Raw genomic sequence first — 27,728 nt, 5'->3', positions numbered from 1 at the left:
GAGCTAGGAAAAAAAACCTTCAAGTGAGTTGTTGACTCAGAAACCAGAGACTTTTTCAGAAAATAAAGATACAGGGAGTGAGTTGCTTGGGCCAGAGTGTGACTCAAGTATTAGAGAAGATGAGTGGGGATTTTCTTTTGGGTCTCCAGATGATTGTATGAGCAGTTTTTTAGGACCTGGATGCTGGACTCTATGAGGGGTTCTATGACATAAGTAGAGCCTTGGTGATGTCACAAAGCCCTGGGTAGGGGGTGTGCATCTGTTCCACTAGGGACGCTAGACTCCCTTGAAGGTGGGTTCATTGTTTTCGCAGCAGCTGTGGAGATCAGTTCAGCTCTTGAGCCCCATGATTGTTCAACGGGCTTTTGGCTCCTGAACATTTCCAGAGGACGGAATCTGGACAACTAGAACATTTTCTATTGGCACTCATAGTGGAGGCAACGACTTTGTGTCTGGTTTAAACAGATGAGTTTTTCCAACACAGAGAGTGGGCAGCTATGAAGCCCAAGCAGAGAAAGACAGTGGACCAGGAGTGCTCTGAGTATGAGAGGCAGGCCGCCACTCCAGAAGAGGAACTGGTCATCTCTCCAGAAGCAAAAACTGGGCAGAACTTTCAAAGCCCTGGAGAACATTGTCGGCCACAGAATTTCTCATGGATGGAAAGAAGGCAATGATCTAGTCACTCCGTGGAATGCCATTGTTCTAGATCAACTGCCGACAAATCTTTCTATTTGCTGGGATGGGATTGATTGTGTCTACGAATTGGAGCTTCCCAGAGATTAATGGATTTTAAACCTTAAGATCCTGCCTAATAAAGTGTCATTTCCTCAGGTGACAGACACCCACCTCGCAAACACCATAGCTGGCAGAGCAGTGAAATATAAATTCGAGGGCAAAAATGGCTCTAAGGTTAAGTGGAAGGGGATGGTCCTAGAGGAGGTGCTTATCGTAAAGCCCTGGTTCTACATTTCCCACAAGAAAGATCTGGTCTTGTACATTTACCACCTCCTGGATGGCTACATTGAAGGCAACCTCCACATCATGCCAGAGTGTCCTCCAGTAGAGGTGACCTCGGAAGTAGGCATGGATGTCTTGACAGGCAAATGTGTGCAGTACAACAGAGACGGAACCCAAAAGTCAGGCAAAATCATTTACCAAGTTCCCACCAAACCTCCCATGTATTTCATCAAGTTTGATGTCCATACCTATGTCAATGATTTGGTGAAGAGCCATTAAAGTGAAATTCACAAAGTATGGAGGGACAGACATAAAATTGTATTGGGGGAATGCTTTTTTTTCAGAGATACATAAGGTCCTCTAATATCCCTTGGTATCTTTTCCAATGAAATTTGTCTTGCTCTAAAAATAAAAATTTGTGAACATGCAAAAAAAAGAAATTTCCCTAAATTTAGTTTTATAAACTCTTTAAAATTTGGTTGTGTTTTCTAGATATTCAGTTGTTAAAATTTATTTACAGATTTGAATACTTCACATTTATCAGAATTATAACACGAGTTTTTCCCATGCTGTATGCTACCACATTGTTCAAATGGTCTTGTGCTTTGCTGTAAGAAGTATTTGAGGTTCCTGAAGTCTCACTTAGTAATTGGGGTCTTAATGCCTGTGCTATCAATGTTTTGTTCAGCGTTCTTTTCTGTGTCAATGAATCCAAGCCTATTCTGCATTTCCTATTTTTTCAGATTCAACATATCTGGTCTTACAATGATGTCTGTGGTCCATTGTAGTTGACATTTGCATTACACTTATCTTTATATATTATAAGCAACTGAAATCTTTGCCAGAAATCTTTGGATATTATGACACAAAGACTAGAGGCCTCTGAGTGACTTAAGAATGAATAATTTGTACCTACAAGTTGCATTATAATATTAAATTCTAGTGCAAGACAATTTTGGAGTCATTTTACAGAACAGCTACAGGCTGAGTGTCCTAAGCCTGGTCCCACAAGTGAGCACTTTTATTTTTAACAAACTGAGAACTAGGTTAGACTTAGGAATATATATGTATATACATATAGATATTTGCATGATACAAGCATTAATGAAAAAAGGGGCCATGAATTTGAAACAGAGAAATGATGGGTATAAGGAAGGCTTGGCAGAAGTAAAGAGAAAGAAGAAATATTATAACCATTACAATCTCAAATATAAAAAATAACTTGAAAGTTATAAAAATAAAACAAAATTAGATCATTTCTTACATGGTCCTGTCTTCTGCTTCTTTTTTTCACATGTCTGAGACTAGTTTACTTGGTGTTTTCTGAGTGATTGCTTTGTTTTATAATTTTTCCCCTTTTAAATTGAAAATAGGTTCTTTCTCATACAATAAATTTATTCTTGTTCTAGTTTCCCTCCCTCTCGTCCTACATCCTCCCCAACTAGCCTTCCCTCTGGATCCACTCTCTTTTTGTCTGTCATTAGAAAAGAGCAGCCTTCTAAAAGATAACAACAATGCATAAAAAAATGAAGCAAAACCATCACATTTACAGTGGACAAGGCAAACCAAAAGAAGTAAAAGAGCCAAAGAGAAGGTTCAAGATCCAGAGACCCACTGCTTCACAAACTCGGGAGTTCCATGAAAATACTAAATGGAAATCTGTCATCTATTTGCAGAGGAACTGGCACTGCCCTGTGGAATCCCTGTGCTTGCTGCTTCAGTCTCTGTGAGTTCCCATGAGCTTTGCTGAGTTGATTGAGATGCCCTTGTTCTCCTGGGTCCTACATCCCTTCTGGCTCTTACATTCCTTTCACTTGCTCCTTCCCTGATTTGATGGAGGCATCCCATTTAGAGTTGGGTATTTCAAGGTTTTTCACTCTCTGTATATTGTCTGCCTGTGGGTCTCTGCATCGGCTCTCATCTGCTGCAGGGGGTACTTCTCTGATGATGGCTGAATAGGCGCTAGTCTATGAGTATAGCACAATATCATTAGGAGTCATTTTATCACTACTATCTTTTAAGATCAGTGGTATTTGTTTTATCCTAGGTTTCTGGAATATCCAGTCTTGGTTCTTGGTCACCCAGGCTGTGTCAGCATGAGTCTCATCTATTAGAGTAGACCTTAAGACAAATCAGACTCTGGTTGGTTACTCTGAAAAGCATTGTGTCACCACTGATTTAGCATAACTTGAAAGTAAGAAAGCATTGTAGATCAAAGTGTTCGTGACTGGGTTGGCGTTTATGTTTCTCTTTTAGAAGGCCATGGAGTACCTTCCTATACCAAAGACACTAGAACATATGGAGAAAGTTCTAGGCAGGCACCATCTAGACCTCTTCATTGCCCAGTGAGTTGCACGGGTATGGTCTTGAGCCATAGGTCCTTGCTATCAGTCTGTGGAGATCAATCTCTTGCCTTGGCAATAGTCTGGGTTGTTTGGTGAGACATCAGTAATTCTTTTATTATTCAGAATTGTTTTTGCTATCCTGATTCTTTGTGTGTTTCCATGTGAAGTTGGTAATTTCTTCAAGGTCTGCAAAGAATGGTGTTGAAATTTTGATAGTAATTACATTGAATCTCCATATTGCCTTTGGTAGAAAGTCATTTTACTATACTAATCATACTGATCTGTGAGAAAGGATGATCTTTCCATCTTCTGATGACTTTTTCAGCTTTTAAAAATTGTCTTACATTTTTTTATTATACAAGTCACTTTCCTGGTGAGAATTACCCCAAAATATTTATATTATTAGATGCTATTTTGTAAAATGTTGTTTTCCTAATTTCTTTCTCAGTCTATTTGTCATTTATATATAGGAGGACTAGTGACTTTGTTAGTTAATTTTGTACCCAGCTACTTTGCTGAAAACATTTATCAGCTATTGAAGTTCCCTAATATAATTTTATGCTCACCTATGTATACTATATAATCCTTAAGTAGAGATTCTTTGGCTACTTCTTACTTTCCTATTTTTATTCTGTTGGTCTCTTTCAGTTGTATTATTACTCTAAGCAAGCCTTCAAGTATATCAAATAAGTATTGAAAGAATGGACAACCTTATTTTCACTTTATTGGCATTGCCTTGAGTGTACATTTAAGTTGATGTTGGCTAAGGATTTACTGTAAACTTCCTTTATTATATTTAACTATGTCCCTTGTATCTCTCATCTCTCCAAAATTTTTTATCATTTAGGAGTGATAGATTTTGTCAAAGACTATTTCTTCGTCTAATGAAATGAACCTGTGGTTTTGTCTTTAAGTTTCTTTATTTGTTGAATTACATTTATTGGTTTTTATATATTTAACTATTCCTGAGGCTCTGGGAAGAAACTTTCTTGTCATGGTATGTCATGGTTTGAAAGAAAATGGTCCCAAAAGGGAATGGCTCTATTAGAAGGTGCAGCTTTTTTTTTGGAGTAGAAAGTCTCAAAACAACCTCATATAGACGCTTATTAGTGGTAACTTTAGTTAAGATGTATAATTAAAAGGAGCAATCTGTGTAAAAAGAATTGGAGGTTTTTTCTGTCCTGAGTGTCCAGTCCCAACCAAAAACTTATATTAATTACAGAATTCTTGGCTGATAGCTCAGAATAATTACTAGCTAGCTCATACCTTTAAAGTAACCCATTTTTATTAATCTATGCATTGCCATATGACTATTGGTTTTATCTGTGCTCTAACCTCTTGATTCTTGGGTGACTCACTGGTGTCTCCTTTGACTCTGACCTTCTTAATCTCAGTCCTCAGTTTGATTGTCTCAGTCTTTCCTGCCTTGCCAAACAGGTTTTTTTTACTAACCAATGAAAACAATATATATTCACAGCATATAGGAGGATTGTCTATCTTACAACATTTCCCCTTTCTGTCTAATCAAAAAGAGAGGTTTCAACTTTAACATAGTAAAATTACATGCAACAAAACAGTTATAAGCAAGAATTAGAGTTGCAATATTAAGTCTATTTGTATTTAACAAAATCTGAGAAAACATTTAATTATTCATCCTGTCTTGGTGAATCTAAAATTTTGTATCTAATTTACCCTTCTACCACAATAAAGAAAAATTATAACTATGACTATCTAGTCTTGAACTCCATCAAAGACATCAGAAGGATGAAATGTTACCTACTGTCTGGGACATCAAGCAGCCTGGACAGCCACCTGTAGTTTCTCTGTGCTGTTGGGGCATCCATCTTTGGCCTACAGTCCTAGGATATCTGACAGATTTTCCTGTGAAGCATGGAATTTTGAAGGACTGTCTACATTGTCTTGGCAAAGTTGGCAGTCACGTTTTTGTGTCCTGCTGCTCCAGTTTGGACAGTAATTGCCAGCAACTGAAGCAAGAGCATTTTCTTTTCCCACATGGATAGCTTTTGCCATAAAGAAAACAAACTCAGTGCAGAGTTTCCTTGGTGTCCACCATCTTCTCTAAAGTACATCAGTGCTGCCAGAGCAGACATATGACTCATTGTCATAAAAAGTCTAAGATAATAAAAGTTTAAATGCCATACTCTGAAGGTTTCTGAAGAATTAAAAGAGTACTTATCTGAAATATATCTCTATATACCTAGAAAGCCTAACTAACATAATTCTAATTTTGACTATTATACATGGCTCTTAATCTGTATTTCTTAATTATATATTACTTTTTAAAATAAGTTATATAAACCTAATATGTTAAACAAGAATAGAAATATACATACATTGCCACAAAATTAACTTTAAATGAGTATCCATAAACCAAAATCCATACCAATATAAAATACTTTGAGATTAGTGGCTGTATTTTTTTATTAAAATAGATTCAATAATCTACCCTTTTCTATCATAATAATCTACCTTTATGTTTATCATTCCTATATAACATCTCCTATTTTTCTTTTAGAATGAGATTAACTATGTTCAACAACAATTTGTAACTAACCCCCTTAAATGAAAACAAACATTTATAACCAACATTTTGAGAATGTGGGAAGAGTTTTGTAGACTACTTCTAGCTAATTGCTGGGCACTGATAATCTTTGAGGTACCTGAGAAAATCAAGATAATTGTTAAGTCTTGACTGAAGTATTCTGTGAGGTTGGATCTTCTCAGCCAGTAATCCTGAGGCTATTTTGGCTGGTGGATCATATGGGCCATTTTTATAGGTGTCTGGTCCCCTTAATCTGAAAATACATAAACTTTTAAAGGTAACATACATATCTGTATTAATACAAATATAAACTGTATTGTACACAAACCAGTCAAAAATAACTTTGTTTTGGTACATAAAATACATGTCACATGTCTTGTAGTTACTTTAGGTTCATTTTACCATGTCTGCAGTCAGGATTTTCAACGGGTCTTCCTCAATCAAACCTGATTTTCCATAACCTGGAATGAATCCATAGTCTCACATTTTCTGTAGAAACAAAAACACAATTTCTCAGCCGGACGGTGGTGGCGCATGCCTTTAATCCCAGCACTCGGGAGGCAGAGGCAGGCAGATCTCTGAGTTCGAGGCCAGCCTGGTCTACAAGAGCTAGTTCCAGGACAGGCTCTAGTAACTACAGGGAAACCCTGACTCGAAAAAACCAAAAAAAAAAAAAAAAACAAACAAAAAAAACCACAATTTCTCCCCCAGAACTACATACTTTTTGACTTAAGTTTTGGAGTCAAATATTTAAAATATATAGATCTGTTTAATTTCGTAGCTTTCACAATCAAGTGTCTCCTAGCAGTTATCATTCACACAATAACAGTCAAAAGATCCAAAGACAACACAATAAAATATAGACTCCAGACTCTGTTTATTTCTCATCTTCATGTGCCTTATCGTGTTTTTATTACCCTGTTCTCTTTTTGTAAAGTGTTTTATATATTATTTTAAAACCATTTTTAAACCTATGACTCTTTCTACCCTTTCACTTATCTCTCCCAGGCCTACACACATTTTTCAAACATACTGTGACCCATTTCAAGACCTTTTGGTTTGACTCTCTTTTTACTGTGTATCTCTACCATTTTTGTCCATATGAGGAAAAACCATAAACCAGCCTGTCACCATGAAGCTGGGAGATGCCTCCCTGTATCATGGCCAGTGTAAGACCCTGGGAATACACTATATTGCAGCTCAAGCCCTCATCCTGCAACAAGGAGATATGTCTCTGGACCACAACCTGCATGAGAGACATGAGCTATAGAGTTGTTCTTAGCTCCATTTTTTTTGTTTTAGAATCATTTTTTCAGCTTTGTTAGGTCTTAAATAGAACTTTTGCCCCCATGTTGAAGCACCATATGTAAATGGAGTTGGAGTTTTCCTGTCCCAACCACCTGGTCCAAAAGCTTATATTAATTACAGAATGCTCAGCCAATAGCTCAGGCTTATTACTAACTAGCTTTTACCTTTAAATTAACCCATTTCGATTAATCTATGTACTGCCATGTGGCTTTACTTTTCCTACAGCATCTTGCTTTTTGGGTGTTCACTGGCAGCTCCCTGAACTCTGCCCTTCTTCATCCCATCTTCTATTTGATTGTCTTTTTTAATTTTATACTGCCTTGCTATAGGTCAAACAGATTTATTATTAACCAGTAAGAGTAATACATATTCACAGCATATGGAAGGATTATCTCACCCCAACGCTGAGTGTGATAAATTACAAAATATAAAATTAGAGGAGAAAAGACACATCAGGAAGTGGAAAGGAGCTAATTTCTATGTTCAAGGAGACAAACAGATTAAGAAATGAAATAAACAAATTGGGGGGCTAAGGGCAAGTTTCCACCCAACTAAGTTCCCAACTTGTAAAAAGTAATTAAAGAAAATCTTAGAGCCAGGGTGGTGGTTCACACCTTCAATCCCAACACTCCAAAGACAGAGCCTGGCAGGTGTCTGAGTTTGAAGCAAGCCTGATCAACAGAACAAGTTCCAGGACAGATGAGTTTAAGCAATGAAAGTAATTATTGAAAACATAAATCTGGTGAATATGTAATTAAAGAGGGGGCCATGATTCAGCCCCAGCATGCAGCATACCCTGGCAGTTTCAGCCATGTGGTTCTGGCTTCAAAGATAGAAAAGGGGGTTATAGACTGTTTCTCTGAGATTAAGAAAATCCACTGAGACCAGGCAGTTTTCAACAGTGTCCCTGAATAGAGGTCTCAAACAGACACTGGGTGAAGCTATGAAGGAAAAGCTTGGATTGCAGTGGATATCTCAAGATGTTAGAGATACCAGAGCCATGTGATATCTGCTGAGGAAAGCTGGAAATAGGGAGAAAAACAAGCTCAACAGAAAGAAAAGTGTTGCAGTCAACAAAGATGAAAAGAATTGGAGATCTGAAGTGTATTTCAACATTAGACGTGGAAATACAGAGTTTGGAGTTTGACAATCTGGTTTTCAATCTTGTTTTGGTCCAGCATTTCCTGATATACTCCCTCCCCTATGTTTTGGGGATATCTTGTGTCATTATATGTTGGAAGTATGTGATCTGTTTTTGATTTAGATTTTATAGGAAATTGCAGATAAGAGATTGCATGAATTTCAGAAGAGACATTGAACATTGTACTTTTAAGCATTTTTGAGGTTGTTATAGACTATGGGGAATTTGGAGTTAAATGGAATGTATTTTTGCATTATGATAGGACTACAAGCTTTGGGGATATGGGAATAAGATGCAGAAGTTTGAAAGAAAATGGCCCCCAAAGAGAGTGTAAATATTAGGAGGTATGGCTTTGCTAGAGTAAGTGTGGTTTTGTTGGAGGAAATGTGTCACTGTGAGGTGGATTTTGAGATCTCCTATATGCTTATGCCACACACAGTGAGTCATAGTGTCTCTTCAAAACAATAGAAACCCTAACTATGACCGTGGATAATGATCTTGATGTGTTCTTAGATTCAGTTTCTAAGTATTTTATTGAGTATTTTTGCATATATGTCTGTTATGGAATTAGCTTGTAATTAACTTTATGTGCTGGGTCATTATGTGGTTTGGGTATAATGGTAATGGAGACTTCATAGAAAAAAACTGATCAATGTTCTTTCTATTTTGTGGAATAATTTGTAGAGCATAGGCATTAACTTGTCTTTGAAATTCAGATAGAATTCTACACAAAGAACATCTGGTCCTGGGTGGATTTTGGTTGAGAAACTTTTAATGACTGCTTCTATTTCACTAGGAATAATAAGTTTGTTCAAAATGCACATATTATCTTTATTTAACTTTACTAAGTGGTACCTATCAAGAAAAGTATCCATTTCTTTTAGACTTTCAATTTAGTGGAGTGAAGGGTTTTTGAAGTATGTTCTTATGATTCTAAGGATTTCCTTAGAATTATGTCAAGTGGGTACTAAAGACTTCCATGGCAATAATTGTAGGAAGAAAAAAATGTGGAAAGTAGATAATAAATTCTACAGAGTTGTTTTGTTTGCTTTTCAAGAGTAATGTGATTTTATGCCAAATATGAAATATCTCCACAACAAAACTTTAATTTTATATTTGATCAGCTGATATACAGAAGACTCCTGCTTCAAAGATACTGATAGAATGAATGTTTTCTGGGGCTATTACATCCAGCATAATGCAAGGAGATATAACATTTTTCCAATAAAGGGCAAGTAAGTAGGTGATGGTGGTGAGATGCTTAAGGAGTTGAGTCAGTATGTAGATCTCTGGATTTACTGATTACCCACACAAAAACCCATAAAGTGTTTGTTTTTCATCTGGAAAATCTGTGATAAGCAGGCTCTCAAATGCATAAAAAGGCATTGGAGGCTGTGCTGGGGCAGTCCTAAAGGCACCATGGCAAGGCTCATTCTTGTCACAGGTGAGTTGGTAATCAGATTTAGAGCCTCAACCTTGCCTTTTTGCCTCAAGATCTGACAACCAAGGAGCATATTTCATAGTACAGTACTATTATAATTAAATTGATTATCTTTTCTTATTTAATTTCTCTTCTTTTTTAACCAGGATTTCTCATGCTCTTCCCACCATGGGCTATCATGACACTTCTTCTTTGATGTCAATGCCACAGCCTAGCAGAAAGTCTCATTCATGTGCAATGCTTGTGCTCTTTTCTCCTTGGTGCAGCCAATCATTCTCTCTGCTCCTCTTTGGTTTACCCCTTGCCTAACTTTGGAGTTGTGCTTATGAAGCTATTCATGTCTTGAAACTAGAGTTCTACACAGATGAAAATGATTGGGAGAAGCTAGAGCTAGCCATGTGTTCTTTGCCCCTTATGTTGAAGAATGTTTTTCTCATTTGTCCTTGAACATTCTGTACTTTTGGTGACATAAATGTGTAATTTTTATGGATTAGGGCATTCAAAGTGATTGTGTCAGTAGTTGTTTATTCCATTTCATTGAAAATCTACCAGCTGCTCTAAATGTGTTTATGAAATTTGCTAAAATGCTGAATATATTAAAATAATCCTAAGCTCAGTGTATAAGAGATTTAGAGTACAAGTGGTCTGATGGCATGGTGATGTCAGATGTCTACCATTCATCTGTCAGGAGTTAGGGGGTCCAATGTTGAAGGAAAGTCTGAGCTAGTAGTGAGATTGCCAGTTAAAAGCCAAAAACAAGGGGGCTGGAGAGATGGCTCAGCGGTTAAGAGCATTGCCTGCTCTTCCAAAGGTCCTGAGTTCAATTCCCAGTGACCACATGGTGGCTCACAACCATCTGTAATGGGGTCTGGTGCCCTCTTCTGGCCTGTAGGCATACACACAGACAGAATATTGTATACATAATAAATAAATAAATTTTAAAAAAAAGCCAAAAACAAAATAAAAAGTGAAACCCTTTTAAAAAAATCCAAGGACTGTTTTTGAAGCTCATAATAGGTATGTGGCTCCTCACATCATATTAACTGTTGGGAAAAGTCTTCAAAGACTCAAAAGAACACATTTAGAGGGGGTATTGCTTGATGCCTGAGTATACCTCAAGTGTTGGAAGTCTGGGATCACAAGGGCTCTGGCAGGCCAGGTATTTCTGAATGTTGAGTCACAGAAGAGAACCAATTTGTAAAACTTTTAATGCGTGTTGCTAGTATAGACAGTTGATTTCTGAAAATAATCCTCAATTATGACACAGAAGGAGAAACAGGAGTGTCTTTGCATGTTTTGTGAATTCATAAAGAGTAGAGGGAAATGTATGTATGTTTATTAAAAAGGTCGCCCTTGGTACAGATGTAAAGATTTATTTACATATTATTGATCAACTTCTAGTAGAATTGCCCAGATTTCTCAGAAGTGCTAAGGATTCCAACAGCTGCCTCTAAGTCAATGTTTGTTCTCTCTCTCTAGGTCTGGCACTTCTGCTGAATGTGCAGCTAGGTAAGTTAGTGATGTTATCTCATTTTGTTGGCAAAGTCTTTTCCTCCCATAAGCCTCGTGTTATCAAATTTATTTTTACAACATATGTCTGCTTATTATATGTCCTTTTAAAATTATACCATTGTTGCAGGAAGAGAGGACCGCTTCTTTGTCCCAGCTGCCCAGCTTGTTTACACCCAAAATAACCACACAGAAACTGTAATAATTAAAACACTGCCTAACTTCTTATTGGCTAACTCTTACATACTAGTTTAACCCATTTCCATTAACCTGTGTATCACCATGTGGCAGTGGCTTACTGGAGATTCTAACCAGCATCCATCCCAGGTGGAGGATCCATGGCTTCTCTGACTCTGCTCTTCTTCTTCCCAGCATTCCGTTGTTTTCTCCACCTACCTAAAGTTCTGCCCTATCAACTAGGGAAAGGCAGTTTCTTTATTCATTAACCAATGAAAGCAACACACATACAGAAGGAACTCCTACACCATACCATCATATTAATGCACTTGTAAAACAGTGTGAGGAGATAAACCAACCAGGGAAAGGGATGGGTTCTCATTAAGGAATGACTCTTAGTTCGGCCATCTGTGTTGTCTTCAGCAGTGTTTCCCTCTGAGTGTTAAGGAACTGGTAACTGTAGAGCTTCTCGGGAATGGTGAGCATGAATTCTTACTGAGCTCCTATGTTCATGTAAACTCTGAACACGGGCCTCTACCAACTCTAAATAACAAAACTCAGTGAGTGCCTGGTGCTTGAGTTAGAAACCCTGGACTCATGCTCAAGAGTCTTCACACAATCTGTTTCTCAGAGATAAAAGGTACCTGAGATACAGGAAGGGTAAGAGGAAGGGACAAAAGTCAGCAGACCCCACTGTCACCTGCTGCATACTGCTGTTCTTACTCTTCACATCCCACAGGTTCTTCCTACCAGCTGATGTGCTACTACGACAATGCGGCCAAGGACAGGCCAGGACTGGGCAGTTTCAGTGTTGGTGATATTGACCCCTGCTTGTGTTCTCACCTCATCTATGCCTTTGCGGAGATTCAGAACAACAGGATCACACAAAGAAGAATGGGTGACTTGACTGACTACCAAATTTTACATACCCTGAAAAACAGGTCAGAGAAGGGGAAAACTATCTGTTTGGTGTCTATATTGTCTCTTCTTCTAAAATGTGGCTTAGAAGCAATTTTTTAATGTGTGATCCCAGACAATGCCATCTTTTTACATTTGTATTAACCGAGACTGTATATATTTACCACACAAAACAAACATATGCATCCTGTCCATGTCCTAGAATGTTCCAGGACATGGTTGGCATATATCCATACACACTCATTTCAATGATAAATTTCTTAATTTGGTTTTCTAGAATACATCTTTATTTAATTTTTATTTTGTGTTTTTTAGGAGAGGGAGAGAGAACATTTTTATTTATTATGTAAAGTGTTCTGACTGCATGTGTGCCTGCAGGTCAGAAGAGGGCATCATATTTCATTACAAATAGCTGTGAGCCACCATGTGGTTGTTGGGGATTGAACTCAGGACCTCCGGAAGAGCAGCCAGAGCTCTTAACCACTGAGCCATCTCTCCAGCCTCTTTTGTCTTCTTATAACGATTTTCTAGTCTTTCTTTTCCTACATACCCTTATAGTCTCATTATAGAGTTTCATAAGTGAAACCAAGAACATTGGCAAAAACTTTTACTATTTTGCAGCTTCTGTGGCCTCTCTCATCAGTGGCTCTTGTAGAGCTGTTCTCACACTTGGAACTGGTTTTGTTTAATGTCTCATTGCCTATAGTCAGATGCTGCTTCATCTTGTAGGCTTTCTGTGTGCCTACTCTCCCAAAGGTTAACTGCATTCCCCATTAGGAGGTTGCGCAGTGGCTTTCTCATATGCACTTCATTTTCCTTGATTCTCTTTCCTCTGTTTCCCCTTTTTTCCTCAACCTACGCCCATCTTCCTGCTGAAAGCTTTACACCACATGTATATTCCTCTTCACAGCCATTTTACCTTCATGGCACTGTTCTCAGGCTTTACCCACTATCTAAATCATTCACTTTCTCTTCTCTTGTGCCCTAAAGTATTAATAGTAAACACCAGGGAAATAAACAGTTATGCAAAAGATAACATGTTACTTTTATCTTACCATACTTGGGTTGCTTCTCTTGGTAATTTTTCACTTTTATAGATTTCTTCAAAATTTCACAGTTTTCGTATTCTTTATAGCTACCTAAAATGTACAATATGTTACTTATACATTTGTCACTTGAAGGGAATTTGAAGGGATTCTTTTATGTAGCTATTGAGTATAGAGTTTTAGGGAAAGGGGACATGCAAGTGTCTCTACAGTGAGGTCTAGACTACTTAAGACACATTCACAGAAAAGTTGTGCTCATCAGACTGATTTTTAAATTGACTGCACTAATTTACATCACACCGGGAGTACATATTTGCTTTATTGTGCTAGATAAAACAATCATTTTTGGTCTTTTGATAATTTAATGGTAGCCATTCTGAATTTTTGACAGACTATTTTATTGAATTCTTTTATTGAAAATAGAGGTTTTTTTCATACACTGAATCTGAGCATGGATTCCCCTACCTAAAGTCCTACGAGATCCTGTCTACTTCGCCTCTCATCTGAATTCATACCCTTTCCATCTCTGGTTAAATATTAAACAAGCATCTACAGAATAATGAAAAATAAAATAAGATAAAACAAAAACAATCAAACCACAATAGACAAAAACAAATGAATGGAAAAGAGCCTAAGATAAAACTCTAGAATCAAATACAGACACAGAGATACAAGCATTCTTATACATAGGAACCCTGTAAAAACACAAAAACACCAGACATCATATGCTATATATGCTAAAAACCTGTAAGGTTAAAAAAATATCATGACAAAACATTTTGAGATAAAGTACCTCCAAAGACACCATTGAACTTATTGTGTATTTTTAAATACACAATAAAGGACCTATCTTTAACAGTAGTAGTGTATAGTCCCAGTGAGACTCCATTGGAGAAAACTAAAGTTTCATTTGTGAGTATCTATCAATTGAAGAGCGTTTCTGGGCTAAGGAAGGGGCTTGTGTCCATCTCTCCTCTCAGTGTTAGGACCCCATCTGTTGCAGATCTGTGTAGTCCCTGAGGATGCTGCCAGTCTCTGTTAATCCTGCTGTGTTTAGAAAACTTTCTTCCTTGGTGTCCTTCATCCCATCTGCCTCTTACAATCTTTCTGCCTTTTCTTCTGTAGGGCTCCCTCTACCCTGGGGGGTTGGGAGGAGAGGGACTCGATGACGCCATCCCACTTCAAACTAAGTATTCCAAGGTCTCTCACGCTTTCACATTGGCTCATTGTCCAGCTCTGTGTCTCTGTATTCGTTTCCATCTACTGCAGGAGGAAGCTTCTCTGATGATGACTGATCAAGGTACTTCCCTATGAGTGCAGCAGAATGTCATTAGTTGTCTTATGACTTTATTCCTTTAGCAGAACAGTTGTATTTTGTTTGCCCTTGTGTCTCGGACCTTTCTGGTCTTGGTTTGTTGGCCACCTGATCAATGTTGGGGACTGATTTCATCTCATAGCATGGTCCTAAATAAAATCAGATATGGGTTGTTTACTCCACTAGATTTGCACCACTACCGCTCTAGCTTAGAGCAGTTTTCATCTGTATTTCCTGATGGCTAAGAATGTTGGTCACTTCTTTAAGTGTTTCTTGGTTCTTTGTTATTCTTCTTTGTACATACGAACAATCCCCTTGCATTTTTTTAATTAGCCTATTTGATTTTCTTCAAATTTAAGATTTGTTCTTTTTTCTTCCATTGCCTTTTCTAGGCACTAATCATCTAAGTGATGGATGCCTAGCAAACCTTTTCTCTCATTCAGTGGAATGCCCTTTCATTTTACTAATAATTTTTTTTTTTCGTGTAGAAAAATCTTTCTTGCAATCTTATTTGGTTATTATTGGTCTTATTTGCTATGTTGCCAGAGTTCTATTCAGACAATCATTTTCAATATGTGAAAGCACAAATGGAGGTTGTGGGGGAAAGCCACTGCAAGTGGGCATGAAGTGTTTTGTGATCTGGGATGGGCTGGGTCACCAGTGTGGGTAATCTCCAGCATTCTCCAGAGTTAAAGACATAGAATTTGGAAGGATTGACTTTCTCAGTTTACCTGACTCAAGAAAAGCAGCTCAAGCAGGCTATGGGAGACAGGAAATATTATAGGTTTTGAGTGTTGAAGGTCTGTCTGCCTAACAGACCCTGTCCTGATCTTTGAATGGGAACTGCAGCTCTAGCAGACTGAAAAGCATCAGAGTTTGCAAACAGTAGATGCGGAGGGACCGCCATATCCCACATCCAGGTGACAGAGTCAGCTGGATCCCACCCTGCTTATTACTCCATACTTAGAGGGAAATGTGAATATTAATAAATGGGAGGTAGAAAAAAATGGAGATACAAAAGAAATAGACAAAGTGACACAGAATAGAGTTGGGAGGAAAACCCAGTAAATACTGAATCTGCCGACAATTATTTTCCATATGCTTATATACCCCCATAAAAAGAGGGGAAGAAGGCAAAAGACTTCTTTAACATGATACAAAGAACAAATAGAGTAATTACCTCTTCAATACCTGAAACACCAAGTAATTATATCCTGAGTTAAGTATTCTGTTGTTACTCAGAACAAGCAGCAACTATACCTTAGGCCAAATATCCTACAGGCAGCAACGCCCTGGGTCATAACCTGTCATAACCTTGAAGGGACAAGAATAGACTTAAACTCTCTGACCTTTAGTCAAGGTGAAGCAGACCCACTTCTGTGGGCTCCAACAAGGGACCACCTTTCCTCCTCTAACTTGGATCGCAAATGTTCCTCACATCATTATAATAATCCTTTATTATATGTATGACTTACAAAAGTTTTCTTCCATTCCAAGCTTCATTCTTTATTATCGTTGTCCCTCTTTTTTTCTTTGCCTTACAGATTAAGTCCTAGTATACATTTTTAAATTGGTTGCCTTTGTTTTTATTTCATATCAGGAAAAATCATGTACAGCCCCTGCTATGGAGCTTACCACATGCTTTATTGCAATTATTTGATAAAAGTCACATCTAATATTTACTCAATAATTTCAGTTTCAAATAATTTTAGCATATGGTGTGATGCTGAAGGGCAGCTTTCTGTTATGTATTGCATAAGACATTACTTCAAGAAAAATTACTGCATACGATACTCACCCTTTTGGCTCAGGAGTCAGCTGTCAGGTGACAAGGACTTAGATAACATTTCACATTACTATGGTATAGAGTATTTGAAAGTTAAACAAAACTAGTTGTAGAAGAGAATAGAAGCTAATTTTAATTTTTTTGTTATAGGAATATAAGTACCTGACAGTTTACTACTTCCAGAAAATCAAATTGAAAATGGGATTATAGCATAAGGGGCTTGGACTGCATTTTTTAAGGGAGGGGTAGGGGAGGAGGAGAGGAAAGGAAATGGGAGGCAGGGAGGAAGTGGAAATTTTTAATTAAAAATAAATAAGAAAAAATCAAATATATATATTTAGTTTGTTATATGTATATATAAAGCATATAATGTACATATTATAGATAAATATATAAATCTTTCAATAATGCAATGTGATTAACCTATAATATGATGGATTATGTTAACACCAAATAATATGAGTCTTAGTACAGATAACAGAACTTTTTTTAAAAAGAGAGACCCACAGACTATAAAATTTCTCATTTTTAACTTTTTCTTTAAAGGAACAATGAGCTGATAACTCTCCTGGCTGTTGGAGGCAGCAATACTGGATCTGCCCCGTAAGTGCTCAGTTCAGAGTCTCTGGTTCATTTATTTGAAAACAAACTAGTTCTATTCTATATGAGTTCCGTTATTTCACAACATTACCATGGGCATTAAAGATGTCATTTCAAGAATTTTGAAATTCAGTTAAATCTTTCACTAGAGCCTAAATAGTAAGTGGAAGATATTGAAAAAGATACCCTGGCTTTCTTGTGTTTAATTTTGGAATGATACGAATGGACAGCATCCTCTGAGCTGTGAGTTAGTGCCTTTCAAACATTCTGTTCCTAAACCTGTCATGGACAGAGGTGTGACAAATGTCTTTTCATTCTCTGTCTTCTGAAGAAGAAGAATGAAAGGGAAGCTTATGCATAAGAAGACTTCTTTAGTATCCCTGTATTTAAAAGACATTTGAAAAAAATAAACACAGTTAGCTCAGATATCTTGTTGGTGAAAACACCACAGGAAGTTCAGGAATCGTGGGGTAGAAAAAAGAAAACCATACTAAGGTGCCATGTCTGAGAAAAGTCATTATTTTAGAAGGAGGCAGGATGAAAACCAGAGAGGCCAGGGGAAGAGCTCGGAGGCAGAAATTGAGTTATTCACAGGTTTGATTCCAATGTGTCTGTATCATGGCCTTATTTTTTTGGTATTCCTCAGTTTTTCATACATGGTGTCCACTGCTGAGTTCCGCAAGACGTTCATCGAATCAGTTATTGACTTCCTACGCCACTACGGATTTGATGGGCTGAACTTGGACTGGCAGTACCCAGGCTCTCATGGGAGCCCTCCTGAGGACAAGCATCTCTTCACTGTCCTGGTGCAGGTGAGGAAAAGGATAAAGTGTTTTGAGTCCTAGAAGATACAAAACCTGTTCTCTCTAAAGAGTGTCTCAGAGCATAGTCTAAAAAGAGTTTAGAGTTGAGAATATTTGAGAATATTAGGCTTACCGAGATCCTTAGATATCACCACCACACCTTACTGCAACAAGTTATGTGTTAGGCATTACTCTGTGTGCTTTTCAACAATCTAGAATCATCTTCACATTTTCTGTCAAATAGCATGAGGCTTTATTTCACAAATAACTAACTATAGTAGAGAATATCTCAACCAAGAGCCCAAAGACACGGAATGTTATAATCACCCGTGCAATCTGATTGTAGAGTTCAATGCATGGGACAATTATATGAGACTGTTTGTGGTAAATAAGCAAGACATATGGAAAATATTTGGACTATGTCAAAACTGAGATACATGAGTATAATTAGATTTGAGGAATGTATATCTAAGGTGGAAACTTGAAGCCATAGCTGCAATTACAAGCTCATTTAGATAACTGATATGATAGAGGTCCCTAGAGGACAAAATTTCAGCATCTAGTTTTTACCCGAGTCTATGTTATGGTAGGATAAGAAAGAACTTCTCATGTTGATGCTTGATCTCAGTCTTGACAAATTCAGGAAGTGTTCAGTTAGGTCAGGAGAGGATAACACATAGGGATCTACATGAGCAAAGGAATAAGATAGAAAAGGTGAGTTTGCAAAAACAACTAGCATCTGATCGTGGGGCACATTGTGTATATTCAAGTATTAGGAAATCTTATTCCATTCTATGGAATTATTTGAAGGATTAGAGAGAGAGTAGAATTGTGACATATGTATGTTTGGGTATTTATTCAGACATTAACCATGAAGGATGGAAAAATCTGAGGAGGCATGTTAAAACAGAAAGCCATAAAAGTCAGTCAACAATGTAAAAGTTAAACCTGTACTAAACAGGGGTTGGACACAAAGGTAGGATGTCAGGTACATGAGACCATAACAGAGACATTATCAATAGGACCAGGGAAACATTTTAATATGAAGAAGTTTGAGAGCTACATGTTTCTGCTGAGATCATTTGACCCTTACAATGTTAGGTAAAATGGTTAACACAGACAAGGAGATTTTGAACAGAAATTGATGAATATCCATAAAGCTGTTGGGTGTGATAAATCCAGAAGCCCAAAACATCTTGAATGGATAATAACTAAGAGTTCATGCAAAAGAACCTGAGATAATTTACTTTACTGATGGTCTCAGCAACAGTAGGTGATTAGGAAGCAAAATGAGTAAATAGTGTGAAGTCTAAGACTACAGATGGTTTTGTCCATTGATTCCCTTGCAAGGCAGAACCTTTACTACCTAGATTTATTTTCCTAGTCTTTCCTTTTCCACTCAGACTGCAATGCCAATGGGATATGCTTCCAGCGACAGATTCTTTTTCACACCACCAATACCAGATCTGCATTCACTCTGAATAGTTTCAACGTAAGACACTAAGTCAGCCTTACGTTACTTTTATTTAATAGCACTAATCATCAAACCCAACTCCTCTGTTTTCATGCCTCCAGACACTGCTATGATTCCTAGTCCTTGCTTCTCGATCTGCCCTTGGAAAAACACAAAATCAACCCACATATAATACAATATGTGGGGGCTTAATATTTGAGGTGAGGTGGTAAGCCCATTTTATTTGGTCTATCCATCCAGTAAAAATTCTTAGTCAAGTAACCACTGATCTAAATGGTAATGTCTGTAGCAACTGGTTGAAAATAATTTGCATACCAAAATAATTTGTTTATTAGAGCTGACCTAAATGCATGTTGATTTCATCTGCAACTTAATTATACTTATGAACAATTTCTTACCACCTTCCTCTTTGGATTTTGCTAAAAGTACATTTAATTCCATAAAATATTGGCCTTATGACAAAGTTCAGCTACTGAGAAAGTAGAAGCAGGTTTTTCCACCATAGAAAACTGGCTATGAGGAAAGCCTCCCAGTGAAATATCTCAGGCAGAGTAGCAATGGATGGGAAAGCTCTGACCAGAAACATGGACTCTACATTGTAGGTGACTGGATAAGAAACTGAAGTGGGGCATAGTTAGATTTTCTAATTCCATGTTTATTAGATAACTGACAAATTCTCTAATATCATGTATCATGAGTTTTTTGGTACGGTATCATGTTTAGAAGAGGCAAAACATTAAAAGCATTTTATTAATTATTATACAATCATATATATATACATCCATAACATATTTGAATAGGCAAAATAAATGTGAAGTATACATAAATGTTCTGTAGGAAATGTCCGAAGCTTTTCAGCAAGAATCCCTGCAAAGCAAGAAGCCAAGGCTGACGATTGCTGCTACAGTAGCGGGTATCATTCCCACCATTGAGTCTGCCTATGAAATACCCCAGCTATCCCGGTAAGTGCTCCTCTTACTCTTTCTTCACCCCTTGGAATTAAGGCAGAGGACACTAACTCTTAGGGATCTTGTTGCTCCAGTGCTTTGTGTACAGGTTTTGTATATTGTGTCTTTTTCCTGAATGAGTGTGGCAAGTGTCTGTCAGAAATTATTTGTGAGTTTTTTTTTCCCTCAAGGTTCTTGGACTACATCCTGGTCATGACCTACAATCTTCATGACTATAAGGAGAGATACACTGGAGAAAACAGTCCTCTGTACAAATCCCCAACTGACACTGGCACTGATGTCTTCCTTAATATGGTAAGCCTCTGAAAAGATGCAATGCAGATAATACTAGAAACAATCTAAATGATGAGTAAATTAATACAAAAAATAACTAGAAGCATACACAGCTTCTCAAACTGATGGTCATAAATCATTCACAATAAATTTAGATATATGCTTTTGAAAAACCTCTAAAATCTACCTTAATCACAGAATCTGTGCTATTGGGAAGTTAACATATATGACCACAAGTCATCAGCAGCTGTCTGGGACTTTTAATTGCCTGCTGTGTTTCAGGATTACATCATGAGGTACTGGGTGGAAAATGGAGCTGCAGCTGAGAAGCTTATGGCTGGATTCGCAACATATGCACAAACCTTCTCCCTGACTGACCCATCTAACAATGGAATTGGTGCCCCAACCTCAAGCCCTGGCCCTGAAGGTCCCTACACACAGGAATCTGGGATCTTGGCCTACTATGAGGTCAGTAGGTTGGCCATCCTGTGCTGTTTCAATTTCAGGATGAGAACTGGGCTGTAGCCAGGTGTCAGGGGTAGAAGACTGGAATCAGCTGAATATGAACATTCATTCTCTTCAGTTCATACTAAATCTAATAAATGTTCTTCCAAATTTATAAAATGTTTTAATTTATATTTCTTCAGTCATACAAATATAAAGTGCATAACATTAAATACTATTTCTTCATGTAACAGACCACATACTGATGTGTATCTGCATTAGCACAGAGGAAAGTTATATCAAAGAATGTATCTTACTACGTGGATTCTCTAAATCCAATGCTTAAATCTGAATGTTAGATGAGCATCTGAAGATAGCACTGTCTGGGTGTTCCTCTATGGTCCAACTCTTTTCTTAGTGAAAATGACTGAGTTCATTTACTAGGATTTGAGGAAAAGTTGTGACTGAATAGTTTTGATAACTGTGATGCCTCACACCTGTAAACATATTTCAGGCCACAAATGCAGGAGACACAATAGTGTAAACTTACTGTGTGCTACAGACCTAGACTGTACCTAAAACAAAAAAAAATGGGAAGAAAACAAAATGTAAACAAAAGAAAGAATAAAAAAAAGAAAATTGACCTTTGATGTAGTTTAGCTGTAGAGAATTTTCTTTCACAGGGAATACTGCTCAGCCCCACTTAAAATGTAACTCAATGTCTTTAATTACAAATAACATTTTAAAATGAGACACAAAGAATACCAAATAAAATACATTTTTTTCATAGCATAATATTTTAAGAATTTGATCTCTTGTCTTTTTAAAGGTTTGTACCTTCCTCACAAAAGGAGCTATTCAGATCTGGGATGGCTCTCAGGAAGTGCCCTATGCCTACCAAGGGAATGAGTGGGTTGGCTATGACAATGTCAAGAGCTTTCTTATCAAGGTATGTTCATTCCCTTGGAAGTACCGAGGCCCCCAAATTAAGAATCCAAATGACTCTTACCCTCTCTCCTGAACCAGGCCCAGTGGCTTCAGCAGAACAATTTTGGAGGTGCCATGATCTGGGCCCTTGGCATGGATGACTTCACTGGCTCTTTCTGTAACCAGGGCAAGTTCCCTCTGACCTCTACAGTGAAGGAAGCCCTCAAGGTGACCAGTGCAAGTAAGTGACAGCAGGGTTATGCCAATAGTACAAACACGTTCCTTCACTGAGTCAAAGGCCCCTTGACATGTGTGTCATCCTTGCATGGGGAGGATCTTCCCGTTTCATCCCATTGCTCATCCCCAGTGGGATAAATATCCTGATGTTGTCCAGTACCCAAAGTTCCATGCTACTGTCTTAGACTCCTCAAGAGAAACAGGATCACCTTATCATTCAAAGGACCATGCAGAGATTTCTAAATTTCATGATGTGCAGGAACATTTAGAAACTGTACTGACTCTCACTGTACGTATCTGCTTCCTTGTGAAGGCATCTTCACTGCCTCTCTCTGTCTCCTTGGGGAAACAGGACAGGAATGAATTAAGAGTACTTTAGTTCTTTTACTGGAATGACCTTTTAATTTTTGTTTGTAACAAGATCTTTTGGATAAGAAGCTTTTATATGCATGGCTTTCATCAGCATGTAGTGTCATATATGATTTACAAAGCAAGACATATTAAGTTGAAAGGGTGTCATTGAAGAAAGATACAAAGACAGGCAATCTCATGAGAACATGAGTCAATATGACATCCCCTTTCAACTTCTGATGATAGAGAAATCTTCTGATCTAATGTGAGGAAGATGAGATAATCATCCCTCTCCTCTCTAGTGCATCTTGTCCACACTTCACTTCTAGGAAAGGTTTGTTTTTAAATAAAGGTTTCTACTCATCCTGTTGTGCTGTCTTTCAGGTTGCATAGTTTCTGCTCCAGACCTTCATCAGGTAAATGCTCCACTAGACAGTGGGAGCAGAAATCAGAAGAACACAACTGAGCCAGTGGAATCTCTGCCTTCTGTGCCAAGAGAATAATAAAGATGCCTTCATATGTGGCCTGAATGCAATCTAATCCCTGCACAAATCCCAAGTGAACCTTGTCTTCAATCTACCCATGATGAGGGGACATGGATGGGCTTCACCTTTCAGCTTTTCTCATTACTCTGAACAGAATGGTATCCTTTGCTTTTTGCAAAGCTCCCTTGCTCTTCCCTAAATTACTAAAATAAAATCAGCATTCAGAACATGAGTCTTTATTTCTCTCTGTGTGTGGTGTTGTGTGTGTGTGTGAGAGAGAGAGAGAGAGGAGAGAGAGAGAGAGAGAGAGAGAGAGAGAGAGAGAGAGAGAGAGAGAGCGAGCGTTAGGAGAATTCTTTCATTCAGGTGAAAACAGCAGTTCTGTGTGTCTGTGTGGACTGTGATACTAGAAGACATGTGTTAAGAAGTTGTAGAGCCATGAAGCTCATAGTCTTTTATCTGTCAGCATTCTTGTGCATAATGGATGGAGATTGGGAAAAGAAGCATTTGATGTTGGTGCAGGGATGAATGAAGACTTGGATCATTTATATCTCTCAGTTTGAGACCAAACTCCAGAAGGAGTCACAGTGACTACAAGACAGCACAGCACATGCAAAGCTGAATGTCTTGCTGAGCAGTAAAGTCCAGGTCTCTCTTTAATCTCTCCTTTAGTCTCAGAACCTTTTCATCACCTCCACTATTTGATGATGCTATTCCCCCTTTACCAAACTCTTGGTGTGGGAAGTCCTTTTGTGTATTTTTTACTTTTATTGATTGATGAATAAATCTCCTTTGGCCTATGGAAGGAAAGAATGCTAAGAGAAAGAAAGTGGAATCAGAGAGATGCCATGTAGCAGCAAAAGGACACAAACACCAGAAACCTTACGGGTAAACCACGAGCCTTGTGGTAAAAAAAATAAAATAATAGAAATGGGTTAATTTAATATGTAAGAGCTAGCTAGAAATATGCTTAAGTTACTGGCCAAACAATATTGTAATTAATATAGTTTCTGTGTGATTATTTTGGGTCTGGGCACCTGGCAAACAAGTGGTCTCTGCCTACAAACTCATTTCTTTCCCATTTTTTTCTAGCTCCCTCTTCTTTCCCCATTCATCCTTAGTTTTATCCTTTTGTTTTATGGGCTTTCACAAATTCTGGGTATAATTCCCTTGTCAGAATATTTGAGTTCAAAAGACCTTCTTACATTCTATTTCACTCCTACTAGGTAGGTTTATATAAATATTGAAATGCCTACACTAGGAAGTTTGGGATCTTGGCCCACTTAGATGTCAGTAGGCTAGCTGGATGCACAGTTCTGTGTAAATTTCATGACAAGAGGTCTACCCTCACCTGACGTGTAGAATCTATTGAACTGGAATGTTATTCTAACTTCAACCTGCCTTCCCAACAGAGAAAGTTACCTTCAGAGCTTAAAGTCCTTCATCTGAGGGACTCTTCTAGGCATAGCTCGCATCTCTCTTCTGAACAGCACAAACATACTCACTTTTCCTCTGGAGAAGCTGCTGGCACTAGAAGCTCACGTCTATGCTTTCTGTGGTGTGTATTTCAGTTGTAGACCCTCTGTTCTGATGTATTGTTAGTAGCTACTGCTCTAGGAATAGGTACGAACTGTCACTCTGGACTGTTGATTCTGTGTCACTCGCATGAAGAGTGACATCAGTAGCTTCTGGCATGACCTAACAGGAATCACATTCCAGAAGAACTGTGTGTGATGAAGGTATTGTATGCTGTATAAGCTGTCATTGTGCATTTGGGCCTGAACTTGACCTGTCCCATTTCCCAAGCTTCTTATGATTCTCCAATCTTCACTCTGAGGACAAAATAATCTTCCCTAACACTGTTGAGTATAATGAGATATCAAAATCTATGTCTTTGAAATTTTAACTTGCTATCTTCTGTCATAGATGTAGAAATGTCATCTGTGCATTGTGTAGAGAGGTGCAAGAGAGTGAGTGGGGATGAACTGATTCCAAAGCCATACATGCTTCTATTTAACTGGGTCAACAGCTACAATGGATGAGACCCTGGAAAGGAATATTGCTGATTTAGGCACATGTGCAGAATAAGAACATTTACAGAAAAAGCCTATTGTCTAGTGTCCAGCATAAAAAGATGTTACTTACACTTCAGGATGGGCAGTTCTGCTTGGCATTCTCATGAGTACAAGTCTCTCTTGAAGAAATTATAAAAGTAGCCACCATCTTCAGTCCTAACTGCCTTGACTTTTCTGACTGACCTGAATTCTCTCATCAGGCTGCGTCTACCTTTTCTCCATGGTAGTTTGTAACAAAACCACTCCCAGTTGATATTCTCAACTATTCTTCAGCATGCAGTTCATATTAAAATTGTATTCATATTGCTTTTCAAGCACAGTTAGGCTTAGTTTTGAATTAGACACGTTTAGGAAAAGGAGGTCACAACTGAGAAAGAACCACCATACAATTGGTCTGTGTGACAATTTGGTAATTACTGATTGATGTGGGATGACTCATCCCAAAGTGGACAATGCATCCTTAGGCAAGTGGCCCTGGATTATATAAGAGAGGTAGCTAAGCAGACCTTTAGTATCAATATGCAAGTAGTGTTCCTTTCAGGCCTCTGATTCACATCCAACTAGTCTTAACTTATCTTCCTTGATGATACACTGTAATAAATAAGCTGAAATAAGCTGTTTTCTCTCTGAAGATAGTTTTTGTCAGTGTTTTAACACAACAGAACAGTAAATTAGGTGTGTCACTATTTTCCCTTTATTTTCATCTTATTGACTTCAACTCTATTAAAAAGTTACAATAATAGTTATTAAATAGTGAATCTCCAATTCTTTATAACCCATCCTGATAAGCAAGAATAAATTCTAATATATGAATCTCTTGTCAGAGGAACCAAACAATTTGTCCCTTTTTGGTTGGCTCTGGTCACTTTGCATAGTTGTTCAAAGTTTACCATATTGTGAAATGATTAAGAAAAGATGAGATAGTGACAAGATTTGCCACAAACTACAGCTTGTGAGCTCAGATTTTTGCTTTCTCTTTGCCTCCTTCCTCATGAATAAGGAGAGGATGAAGATTAGCTGCCTTCCCTTGACATACAGCTCAATATGTTAATACTGTCAATCATTTTCTTCAGTGCCTGTCAGATCTTGAAAAGTGTTTGCATTCTTTATTAGTCATTTAAAAGACAAAATATACCTGATACTTTATTTTCTTTTGTTTCTTTAGTGGTTTTAGTCGGGATGCATTATATCACTTCCCTCCTCTCTGCCCTTCCTCCAACCCCTACCAGTTATCCTCCCTCAAGCCCTCCCCTGGGTTATCACCTCTCATGCTGCTGTCTACTTTTCATTTGATTATATTTATGTATGCTCAAATTTATATAAATAGAACAAACTGAGTCCATTTTGTAGTATGTGTATAGTTTCTAGGCTAGCCACTGTTCCTTGTGCAAACAATAAGAACCATTGTCAGCAATATAAATAATATATAGTGTGTAATTTTTGCCAATATAGGAGTATTTCTTGAGGCTTTATTAATCAAGCATGGTGTTATTTTTCTCTCCATAGTTTTATGTGTTGCTGTTACTCTTTATACCACAGGAACTGACAGTTTGAGTAGAGCATTGTTCATAATAATGGGGGTCATCATGAGGCTCCACTTTTCACTGAGAATTCATGAATGGTGATAGCTAATTGGTATCTAAGCTATTTTGTCTTGTTGTTTTGGTAAACAACTCTGACAAAACCCAACCTTGTGGGGATATGGTTTCTTTTGCCTTGCAGTTCTCAAGAGACAGAGTACAGGGCAGACATTGTATCAGGCACCTGCTATTCACACAGCAGTCACATTCTGGAACTAAAGAGAACAGGAAGTGTTCAGTCACAGCTGAGCTGTAAAACCTCAAGGACTAGCCCTGGTGATGTACTTTTTCTCTCCAGAATTCAACTTGTAAAAGTTCAACAAGCTTCCCAAAGATTTCCACCTGCTGTTGAACCAATGTTCAAACCTATAAGCCTATGCTGGAGGTTCGCATTCCAACAGAAACAACGGGGAAGGAAGAGACACTTTTGTCCATGTTCCCACAAGTAAGGTGACAGTTCTCCTGAAATCCCTTCATCTGTGATCTTGTAATAATTTACAATGCATGTGGGCTTAAATAGTCAAACCCACTGTGTCATTCAAGGGAAAAAATTAATGTAGAAGAGGCCATATTTCAAACAGGAAGGAGATCACTGAGAGTTCAAGTGGAAAAATAAATAAGAGTGTTAATGGGTATTTTTAAGGAAAATACACTACATGTCTGTGCTTCTCCCAATCTCCAGTGGGTTCTACAGATCTTCCCATTCTAGACCATTCTACGCCACTTGTTGCTTTATCCCATCCCCAACACCAGAGGGGAATCCCTGAGATCCCATGGGCCGCTCCTGCCAGGGAAGCAGGTAGGCTAACTTCAGATCCCACTTCTCCACCCATTCCTCCAAGACCAATCCCTCAGGTTCATCTCAAATTCAAGATAAGACCTTCAGTTGTGGCCTCTCTTCATACCTTGCCCCAATTCCCAGGAGACCAATTAAGCAGATATTAGTGGAAAACTAGGCTTTCCTCCCTCTTGCAAAGTTCATCTGCCACCATAGCCCATTCTCAT

The 27,728-nt window shown here is 38.0% G+C and overlaps 2 protein-coding genes across 2 annotated transcripts; both read left to right on the top strand.

Annotated features, from left to right (window-relative positions):
* The first annotated feature begins 543 nt into the window (after positions 1-543).
* Positions 544-1,321, top strand: LOC119800660 (Y-linked testis-specific protein 1-like). Its single transcript, XM_038310840.2, is given in 2 exon segments — positions 544-1,223; positions 1,225-1,321. Coding segments are annotated over 2 exon segments (777 nt in total).
* An 8,412-nt stretch (positions 1,322-9,733) lies between these two features.
* LOC119800979 (chitinase-like protein 3) lies at positions 9,734-23,086 on the top strand. Its single transcript, XM_038311382.1, has 11 exons — positions 9,734-9,758; positions 11,235-11,264; positions 12,181-12,382; positions 17,053-17,109; positions 17,753-17,918; positions 20,221-20,345; positions 20,522-20,645; positions 20,907-21,092; positions 21,898-22,017; positions 22,095-22,236; positions 22,968-23,086. Exons 1-11 carry the CDS (start codon positions 9,734-9,736, stop codon positions 23,084-23,086), a joined length of 1,296 nt encoding a protein of 431 aa, XP_038167310.1.
* The last annotated feature ends 4,642 nt before the right edge of the window (positions 23,087-27,728 follow it).

Source organism: Arvicola amphibius, chromosome 14, assembly GCF_903992535.2.
Source record: "Arvicola amphibius chromosome 14, mArvAmp1.2, whole genome shotgun sequence".
In the NCBI taxonomy this organism is placed as follows: Eukaryota; Metazoa; Chordata; class Mammalia; order Rodentia; family Cricetidae; genus Arvicola; species Arvicola amphibius.
This window is presented reverse-complemented; position numbering and strand designations above follow the sequence as displayed.

Coding starts and splice junctions, on each gene's coding strand:
- LOC119800979 (XM_038311382.1), top strand. CDS start 9,734: ATGGCAAGGCTCATTCTTGTCACAG. Junction 12,383..17,052: donor TTACATACCCTGAAAAACAG/GTCAGAGAAGGG, acceptor TTTTCTTTAAAG/GAACAATGAGCTGATAACTC. Junction 20,646..20,906: donor CTGATGTCTTCCTTAATATG/GTAAGCCTCTGA, acceptor GCTGTGTTTCAG/GATTACATCATGAGGTACTG.